An 11,218-nucleotide genomic window follows, 5' to 3' on the forward strand; every position below is an offset into this window, starting at 1 on the left:
ATTTTTATACATTTTATACAGAAATTTATGAATAAATAAAGATTCACTATAAAAAAAATGGATAAAAATAATATAAGACTTACTTTTTGTAAAATAGATTTCTTTTTAACGAACTACAGGGTGTCCCCCCAAAATTGACGCCATTTCAATATCTCGGAAACTACTCAGTGTATCTTAATGAAACTGCACAAACTTGAACATCATAAGTTTTATTAGTAAACATTTCAGGTTAAAAAAAAAAAAACGAAAGATTTGTAGATTCTATGACCCATTTCATAATTTTCCGAAATGTTCAATATAAGCATCGCCCGTGACTCTGCACACGTCCAATCGGTAATCAAACTCGTGCCGAACACGTTGCAGCATGTCTTTGGTAACATTCTCCGGTGTGGCAGTGATTTTCTTCATGAGTTCTTCAATGTTAGTAGGAAGAGGGAGACGTAGATGTCCTTTCACATATCTCCAGAGGAAAAAAATAACACAGTGTTAGGTCAGGTGATCTTTTCTTTTGAAGCGAACGGCATTTCTCAACCTGAAAAGTGATAAATGTCAAACATTAAACATAAAACCATAAACTGTTTCCATACAAACTGTGAAAATTTGATGTCATTTCAACAAAAAATGCAAAAGTATTGGCCTGAAAAATGACGTCATTTTTTTTTTTTTGGAACATCCTGTACACGGACAAGAGTTTATCGCATTAAATTAATTTTAACATTTTCTGTTGACGAAAATTAGGTAAATAACGGGACTGTTAACTAGAGGCCTCCATACATTTTTTTAAAAAGAACTCAAATAAATTTGCCCCTATTATAACTGAAACATCAAATCAGAAGTAAATTTCTTTTAGGTTGATGCTGGATTTCCTAATTTAACATTGACAAAAGTCGTATTTTCTATTATATGAAAATAGTTTTTAATATTGGAAACCTTTAATAAAAGTTCTTTGCTTAAAACTTCATATCGCGAAATGTTGGAATTTATTATCATTTAAATCTTTTTAAAATGAATTAGTTTTTAGATTCTTTTTTTTTTTGCAATTCAAATAATTACATTACCGAGAAATATTATCAGTGTATTCAGACATAGGGCAAGCTTTTTAATGGTTTTTTTTTCCCGAAAATTTGGCTATCAAAGGGTCAAAGTTCAAAAGATTTTACCTTTGTGGTCTCTAGCAAACTATTCAGCCAATTTTGGGTCTAAACATTTGAAATTTCACAAAAAGGGTATTCAGACATGCAGCAAACTTTTGAATCAGTTTTTGGGAGAAAATTTAGCTGCCAAGAGGTTAGTTGACCTTTGCAGACACTACCAAACTCATCCACCAAGTTTGGGTCTAAAACCTTGAAATTTTAGATGTAGGCTACCTGGACATGCGTCAAACTTTTTAATATATATATATATATATATATATACATATGCATATATATATACATATACATATAAATATACATATATATATACATATACATATATATATATATATATATATATATATATATATATATATATATATATATATATATATATATATATATATATATATATATATATAAAGTTATGAACAGTAAATTGGGCCCGAGCAAAGCTGGGCTGAACTGCTAGTAAATTATTAGTAAAAATCCGTAATATTGATGTGAACACACACACACACACACACACACACACACACATACACATACACACACACACACATCTAGTTGACAGTCCACAGCTTTTATGACGCCTCGGAGAAGCGCTTGTAAAAAATATTTACAATATATATAAAAACCGACCACCGCTTATATCGTTCTCAATTTGTTTTCTGTGGGAAGAGGTTTGCATTACACCAAGAAACTTCACACAATGACAGTACTGAAACCGAGAAGGGAGCTTGTATTGTGGTCCATAGACAAACTGCTTCGCAGTTTCTTCTTTTAGTGCGACTTAGCACCTCTCCCTAACCTGGGATTGATCTTTTAACCATCTAATTGGCAATCGTCTCTCTCTCTCTCTCTCTCTCTCTCTCTCTCTCTCTCTCTCTCTCTCTCTCTCTCTCTCTCTTTCTTTTGGGGGAATCGAGATCGATATCGGAAAACTTTGTGCCCATTTTCCGATGCCAAAAACGTTTTTTTTTTTTTTTTTTGTCTTTTTTCTTATTTGATTTGCAAAATCTTCAACTGTTGGTAATAATGTTAAAAAAACTGAATATCAATTGATTTTAAAGAACCAATAAAACAAAAAATTTATAAATCATCTCTCACATATTTTTTACGCTTGAGAAAATACCTGAATATTTAACGTGTTTTTTACAAAAATCGAAAAAAAAAAAAAATAACAACTCGCTAGTTAAATATTTAGAGATTTATGATGAATCGGAATCGGTAATTGTATCGAAACCGGGAATTTAGTGTGGAATCCATAATTGTATCTGAATCGGGAAAAATATTGAAATCGACCTATCACTATAAGCTATTGAAATTACACGTGGTTTTGCTAGTTACGCATGAGCAGCCATTTTAAATTACCGTCGCAAAGGATTGAACGTGTGCAATTGTCGTTTTAATTATCGAAATTGATGCTGTATAATAAGGTTATATCCTTGCACCCCTTTGAACTATTTGCAGTCTTGCACCCCCTCCTCCTCCGCCAAAAATGGAGGGATGTAGCAATTATAAAAATCTCACGCAAACCGGCGTGCGCAGTGGCCGCCAGCTACGTTGTCAAAAGCGAGGTAAGTGGAGGGTAACCGAAGGATGGTATTGCCGTAACATAATCCCCCGCCCCCACAAAAATGTTTGATCATTGACGCTGTGTTTTGATGACTGCCGACTCTTGAAAAGGTTGAAAGAAAATTATGCTATATGTTTCCCCACCGCTATAAAAAAAAAAAAGGCAAACCCAGTTCAAATCTTATAGTAAACTTGAAGCAAACTTCGGTACCGGTTCAATGTATTTCATGTCTTCGTTAAAATGTTAGCCCTAATTTCTGTTAACTTAAACACGTATACTTGATTAGTGATTTCTTTAAAATGAGACCATAGATATGATTGCAGTATGCCATTTTTCAGCAGAAAAAAACTGGAATCACTTACCAAAGGCAAGAAGTTAACTTTTCAATTTGTGTCTTCGAAAGCTTTCACTTTTCTCGTTACCTTTTAAGCCTTGTTGACTCAACGTATTCAAAATAGCACACGAGCTTGTTAGAACAAACCGCGCAATGGAAAATTACATGAATGCAGCTAACGACGGCTATAAAACTGTCAAATTGACCTTTCAATCGATCTGTACACTATTAGCTGTGTTTTTTACTTTCCGGTGTTTAGCTGCTTAGAGTTAAATTCTGTGCCATCTTGAATACATCACATTTACGCGGTGTTGGGCGTTTTTTCTTTTAGATCAATTAAAATCTACGTAACACAAGTGAAGATTTGAAATATTATTTCAAATGTCCGCTAAAGATTTCTGATGTGAAGTCACTTTACTACGCTTGTGCGCCCGCAAACGCGTCATGTAAGAAAATACGTTCGCGCGTAGCGTAAACGAAGGCAGTGACATGGTAGAATATAGTTCAAGGGTTAATACTACGCAAACGGTAAATTTGCGACGGAAACGGTTATTCTTAAGCACCCCGAAATCTAGAAAAATATTTCCTAGAGTTAACGCTTTTTCTAAAATAATACCAGATAATTTGCATTTCTTTAGTCTAATCTGATCACTCAACTGAGTTTTGGTACTTGTGCAGTTTGCGAACCGTGTTTATTTTAGATATTTTGAAGTTAATCTTAAATTAGGTGAAAGTACTAGTGCACTTATTTGTGCTGAAATATTAGAAAGCCATTCTTAACATGAGGAGGGTGTTTTGTAGCTATTCTGTACTTAACTTCACAATCTAATAAAAGACAACTTTAAACTTAAATACTATTTAAAAAAAAAAAATAGCGCGGATCAATAAGTGCATTAGCATCCCCCCACACACACACCTCCTTGTTCCTATTTTAAGGGCTTCTACATGGGTTGGGTACGTTCCGGCGTAGCCAATTCGACGTAAAAATTCTCGTTTTTATCGTGTCCGGTTTTTTTTTGTTAAAATTCAGTAAACTAAGAATTTCTTTGAATAAAATTGAAAGAATTTAATTCTAAACTTGATAGCCGTGTTTATTTAAAACAAACATTTAATCGTCAACGAGACTATATTTTAAATACTAAAACATTTAGTTAATCCTTAGATTTAAAAATATTTAAGCAAAGTTTTGCAGAATCATTTCTTTCGTACAGTTAGTGATATTTTCATTAACTTTTTAAAAGGTTTTAAAAATCTTTAAAAATGACTAGCAAGGTCAATGCCGCATGATTCGCCGTCGAATCAACACCGAAACATCCCATTCTCCTATATAACGTTATTTCAGCACAGTTCATAAACTGCATGACTACTAGTCTTAATAGTCTAGGCACCGCCAAAAATGGCCGCAAAATCAAGTTGTTGTTGTTTTTTAAAACGAAATTACGTTTATTAAAATCCATTATTTCTGAGTAACTTTTTTTTTCCAGAAAGATAAAACCCTGAATTTTATCATATAGAAAACAGAATAATGTAAAACTTTTTCTATTTTTAATTCAATTTTAAATGTTAAATTTTCCCAAAAAGTTAACAATTGACATTTTTTGTCTTGCACAAAAAACGTACTTAAATATTTAAAAAAAAGGGTTTTTGAAATAATTAATTAATTTATTTATTGTCTAACTAAGATTTAGGATGATTTTCTAAGAGAATATGCAAAAATATTATAAGTACCTGAATTTCAAATAATTCCACTTATTCATATAGGTAACCAGATATTCGCGTTGACGTAGAGTTCAGATCGACTCTGTTTACGTTTTCGTCTGAAACAAAGCAAACTATGGAAGACCAAACAGGCCAAAAAAAACTTATTTTTCAGTGACGAAAATTTCAATGTATTATTAAGCTGAGGCTGGCCAGTACCAGATGGGTGACCATTTGTATGCGTTTGGTTTTTAATGTGTATGTGTGTAGGGGCCAGACTCCCCAAAATGGGGGGGGGGCAATTTAAAGCAGAATAAAAAAAAATTATTTCAGCGCGTTTGGTCCACCATAGTCAAAGGCGGCAAACGTTTTCAAACGGGATCGAAAAAAAAAGATGCTATTTTTAACACAAAGGGCACAATATTTATCGAATTTTTTTTGGGGTATCGATTATTCAAAGCATGCCCTGTTTAATAATGGTCATGCATTATTCGGCTCGCTAAAAAAAAATTGTTAATTTATTTATCAAAAATTTTAAAATAGCTTTTTTCGTATAAATATTAAAAAAAATTTTTTTTTGTTTTGCTTAACTTAAATTAATTATTTTAGTTAACATATTCACCGAATTTCACACTTCAAAACTCAAAAGCGGGATAATTAAACACAATCGAAGTTCTGATATTCAGACGTCAAAATAAGGTATGCAAACAATTTTTTTTTTTTTTTTTTTTTTGAATCTATAATTCTGTCCCTTACAACACAATATGTTGATTTCAGTCTCAGATGATTATTTTAAGCATATTTGTTCCCACTTCAAAACAAGGGGGGGTTTTGTAAGCAAAAAAAAATATATATATAAATATCGTTTATGAAAAATAAGTACACTGTTATAAAGTTCATTCTTCTCCTAATCATCGCTGAAAATTTCGTATTGATCGAATAATTACCTGATTTTTGGTAGATTTTTAAAAAGACGGTCCGTCAAAAAGTACTGACCTGCCCCCCCAGTTTTGGCGGTGCCTATAATAGTCTCTGATAGTAAATGAAATCTTCAAACTTATGCTATATTTGAACTCCTAATAACCATATTGTCGGGTTGTAAGGATAATTTCTATTCGCCGACAATCCTTACTTTTCTCAATCTGATATCGACCATAATTATCTTCGAACTAATCTCATTTGATTCCGTAAATTTACAAATCTAAGTACATGAAATATTTATTTGCTCTCGAAAACTAAATATTCATAAACATTTTCTTGCTGAGAACAGTCCCTGCGAGGTGATTTGGTCATACGATAACCAGACTCCTGGGCGTATCCATTGCAACCGGAACTTTGAAGCACAATTTAGTCTCTTTTGGATTTAATTACAACTTTCTGACACCAAAAACATTTCTCTCGCCCTGGTCAATTTTACGCCAAGCAAGGCCAGATTCCACTGGAAGAAGTACGGCTCTTGTACCAACTTCAACCAAACTTCAAGTTAACTCTTGGCAGCCTACGCCCGACTATTTCATTTGGCGACCCGTATTTTATAAAATATAGTTGGTCTTAGAAAACTAAGATAGTCTTTAAACGTATCTTAACGATACGTTTAAGATTTATATAAAAATAATTTGCTTCATCGTTACAGAACTCTACGTTCATAAATAACATCGTTGTTTAGGCATGCTCTTGTATTTTAACATGTGTCTAAATTTAAACACTACACCTAAGTTGCGTTTGTTTTCAGCGTCCCGAATTGTCTTAATATCTGCCTTTTTGCTTGGTCTAACTTGCATTTGACGCCATATTGATATAAGCGCCGAAGATTCCTTCATCTCAAACGTCGAACTGTAAGAGCAGCAGTTTTGAAATGCCAATCTCCAGCGATTACATTTTTGGTATTTAAGCAGAATACGAATCGTGCTTTTAATTAAAATCAATTTTTTTAATCTTAAAGGTACAGAATAGTTACGAAACGGCTTTCTCAACATGTTAAGAATGGATTTGTAAATTTTATTTCAGCATTGTTTATATTCTACCTATGTAACTTTTTTCCTACAATATTTGCACGATCAAATATAACTTCTTTCGCTGACCTTTTTCCAGAATATACTTATGTACTAAGCATATTATTTTTAAGTCTGAGGGAAACACCCTTCAATATTGCGACCGTTTTGGTACGCTTGTCCTTTAAAATATTTAAACAGAATCCAAACAGCAAAAAAAAATCCTTAACGCTGAAATTGTTTAACTTCTCAAACTCTCGTGCTTGTTCGTTTTTTCAATGGTTTTATTCTACATGCGTTGTTGGATTTGGCTCTTTAAATGTTTTAAGCACTGAAAATACTTAACGAAAATACTAAAGTGGTAACTTAATACATTTTTTTTCACCTTTTCAGATGACGTCATCCGATATGTTTACGGATTCGGTAAGATGTTTTCGTACTTTAATCATACGAACTTTGCCAAAACTTTACTGGTGCTACCAGATCAGGCTGTCTGAAGATATTGGCTCCCTGAGACGAAATGCACTTAACATTGATGCTTTGTTTTTCTACTTTTTGCAAAACTTATGTTCTGCAAAACCCCAAACAACCAACCCTTCCCCCCCCCCTTATTCCCCATTTCCTTTATCTCCCTCACTCCTTGACTGGTTTCCTGACTTAAAATATATCAAGCATTAATATTATAACCCTTTGCCTTCTCCCATTGCAAAACTGTTCTACAGGGCAGAACAAAAACGATAAAATCCACTACAAAACAACCAAACCAAACATTACAAACTAGCGATTGAAGATACAAAAAGCTTTAAGAATAAAAACCTTCTACAAAATAACTGTATGCAACATGAATACTATTTCCTAAATAATTGGATTCGGCATTAAATAACCCGAAAAGAGTTGATATGCCGTAAAACCAAACCAAAATTTTATTCCGAAGAACTACTTTCCTGGTTTTTAATATTGAGAAACTGATTTTCACAACTAGGTGTGAAAATTGATTTTCATTAATCTACATGTATCGTTCTGGTGTTAATGATCCAAAGATTTATGCCGTAAAACTATTTTCGTTTTTTTTTTTTTTTTTTTTTTCAAATCTTACGTCATTTCACCACTAAGTGGTTGAGAATGACGTCATAGGTGTTTGCAACCTTTTACCAATGACTATTCTATTTCAATTTTATACTTTTTGTGATCTTCACCCGGAAGGTAGACGTTGCTTTTAAAAGCATAACCTAAAAGTGAAACTTAAACAAACGTAAAAATATTTATCCAACTTTCAAGCTTGGTAAAAAAAAACTGCATTTTTACGCACACGTTAACTATGCGGCAAAAATCATTCTATTTAGTTCAATAGAACTGCCAACTTATTTGCATACTTTCACCTTTGAGCCAATGACCCATTTCCGTACTCGTGCAGTTTACAGATCGTACTATTTTAAAAATAGTATCCAATTTAAATTCCATTTTTACGGTATTTTGTCTATTAAATTAGGTAAAAGACCCCATTTCCCGTGTTAAGAATGGGGTTCTAAAAGTTTTCACTGTCTGTAAACTGTATAAATGCTTTATTTCTATACATTACTTCGGGAACTATTGTTCCCTCTCGAGTATTGGACTACTCGCTTGAGAATATCCTGTATCTCTAAAAAGCCACAATTCGCTCACGCAGGGAGTATTGTTGCCACATGTGGGCTAATACATCTACCACTAGTCTCCACTCTTGGATAGTCCAAAGGAGTTTCCTATCTAATAGGTCCCACTTTGTCAACTAGGCTCCAACCCCTGTCCCATCGCTGCAGTGTTGCATTTCTGTACCTGTTTTACAAATATTTTAATAGAATGTGCTCTGAACACGTTGCACTTGTGCCCCCTTGACATAATCTCCCACAAACCTACTTAGCAACAAAATCTCACCTCTTCACCGAGGTCCCTAAATGCCAAAAAACTTTCTACTTTAATAGTTTCTTCCCTCCAACAGCTAGACTTTGGAATTCCCTTCCTGCTTCCCTGACTACTGATATGCGGACATTTAAATGTAATGTAAACCAACATCTTGTCAATCTTTCCTAGGCATGATCTTTAGTAGCCTACGTTCAAGTGGCGATATGCCTTGTTTGGGGTGAATATTCGATAATTCTTAGCTTGATTGGATTTTCTGTGTAGATTTCGGTAAATTTTCAGATTAGGTCCACCTCCACAATTTTCTTTTAAATGACGACTTTCAAAGGTTTTCGGCCATGCTGAATACGAAAATCGCCTTGAAATTTTTGCAGAAATAATTAGTTATCGAGATATAAAAAGTTGTATTATGCATTGTATTCTTTGGCGGCCATCTTTGTTACGCGCGTAGATCTGTTTATGGCGCACGCGCGTAAAAACGATGCCCGCTAAAGATTACAAAGCAAAATACATTTCATACCTCGATAACTAATTTCTGCAAAATTTCAATGCGATTTCCGTATTCAGCATAGAAAACTTAAAGTCGTCATTTAAAAGAAAATTGTGGAGGTGGACCTAATATAAAAAAAATACCTAGATATCAAAGAAAATCGGGTTAATTCTTCAAAGATTAAAAATTTTAATCCTTAGTATGAAAAGGCGATCATTTCATAACCGTTTAAGAACTGTCCGGGATTTTAGTTTCAAGCATTTAGAAACTCTTATAAACTAGAAGCTATGGTCTTGCGTACGCTACATGCGAATTATGATGGCGGTTTAAAAAATAAACCCTTTAGTTAAATAGCTACGAAGACAGTAGTACCGTTAAAACGAGTGATCTTTTGTGTTCGAAGTTTTCTAGACCTCCATTCTCAATGTCTTTTTTGCCAGAAATTCAATGACTCGTCTTTCCTTTTGACACACGCCAATTACAGGTGTTTTCTTAGTCTCACACCGTCAATATCTGCAACAGATGTTTCAGGTCAAGAATGCACAAGTTCAATCATAACAATGCAATTTGCGATCTCTTATCCATTCGGGCGGAATAATAAAAATAGGGATTACTCTTGGAATGTCTATTGTACATTTAGATGAAAAGTAATCTCTTTTGGCATTCAATGTCTAAAACGGTAAAGGTGTATAAGATGAACCTTATATTTAATCGACAGTACAAATTGCTTTAAACTAAATTCGCTTATTGAACAAAGTAACCCGCCTGAATTAACACCGACTTCATAGCAGCTGTGATACCACTATTAAAGCTAGGGAGATAGTCCCTTTCTATTGAGCGAAAAAGTGATACATGCCTGTTTTTAGGGGGCGATTAGCATCTTGGCATTCATAAAGCAGTCGTTAAATCTCCCCCTCCCTTTTGCCAATTGGACCTGCTGTCTTGTATTGGTTCCAATTGTCGATCCGTACGACACCATAAGTTTAAGCAAACAATTCCCCCACTCTATATCTGTGCCTAAATCAAAACGCGGATTCCATGAACAAAGCTTTCTTAGAACTGCACGCCTGTGGAACTCTGTTCCGTCTGCCTGCTTCCCTCCGGACTACAACTTGGATGTCAAGTCTAATGTTAACAAATTCCTAATGAACCGCCCCCTTAAGTAAACACTCCATCAAATCTCCACACTAACGTAATGCACTTGCAATAACCCTTATCCGTGAGTGGCTTCCGGGCCTTGATAAGTGGTGATCACTGTAAAAAAAAAAAAAAAAAAAAAAAAAAAAAACACAATTATGAATGCCTTGCATCTTTAATGTTCCCGATTTTGGGAACACCTCGGAGAATGTCAAACCGTCACCGAACAGTTGATTAGTACCGGCATAAAATTTTTACTTTTTTAACTTGAGATTAAGGTTAATTACTTTCTCTCAGTCAGGTTTAGAATAGATTTAATTATCTTCAAATCATTAAGTGAATCAATTTTAATTATTGGAAATTATTTTCAACTTTATTTTGAGGAACTAAAAATTTAGCCCACTTTTCTCTTGAAAAGACAATCAAATACGAAGGGTTTATATAAGGCATGGAAAAAACTGGAATCTTGAAGATCCCCATTTCAGTAATTATAAATTACTGGGATCGTGAGGTAGAATTTAAAAAAATCTACCTGGCAAATATACCTGGTGAACCAAGTTCCATAAAGAGTTGCACTTAAAGGAGTGTTAGAATCTAAAAACCTGTTAGAATGTTTAACGTCCGTCAGGATTTCTCCCCCCCCCATCCCCAGCTAGAACAAAACCTTTGATTGTGGAATAAACTTCTTGCTCTTTAATTTTCTTCCAGCCAAAGCTAGATAGACGTCTTTCTTCCTTCATTGGCGGCATTGCCTGCCGACTCCCAGAGTCTGACAATGTAGAGGTAAGATTTTTACTAAGATTTTTAACTTTTATAACTAGCCAAAATTGAATCGATAAACTAATTAGCACTCTTTGGGTTTTTTTTTTTTTTTTTATAGATCGAACTATTGAAAGTAGACAACCAAGAAACTGAATTAATGACAACTAGTGTTTTGCCTCTGAATGACCACTTGCATGT

The 11,218-nt window shown here is 33.9% G+C and overlaps 1 protein-coding gene across 1 annotated transcript in view; it reads left to right on the top strand.

The window, feature by feature from the left end:
• The first annotated feature begins 2,695 nt into the window (after nucleotides 1-2,695).
• Nucleotides 2,696-11,218, top strand: part of LOC145285892 (uncharacterized) — a 150,053-nt gene continuing 141,530 nt past the window's right edge. The window contains exons 1-3 of the mRNA XM_080134357.1: nucleotides 2,696-2,713; nucleotides 7,129-7,158; nucleotides 10,967-11,041. Coding sequence (XP_079990483.1) covers nucleotides 7,129-7,158; nucleotides 10,967-11,041 — 105 coding nt within the window. The 5' untranslated portion in view covers nucleotides 2,696-2,713. The remainder of the gene's footprint in view (nucleotides 2,714-7,128; nucleotides 7,159-10,966; nucleotides 11,042-11,218) is intronic.

The sequence above is a fragment of the Euprymna scolopes genome, chromosome 10 (genome assembly GCF_053919585.1).
Source record: "Euprymna scolopes isolate OS-2025 chromosome 10, ASM5391958v1, whole genome shotgun sequence".
In the NCBI taxonomy this organism is placed as follows: domain Eukaryota; kingdom Metazoa; phylum Mollusca; class Cephalopoda; order Sepiida; family Sepiolidae; genus Euprymna; species Euprymna scolopes.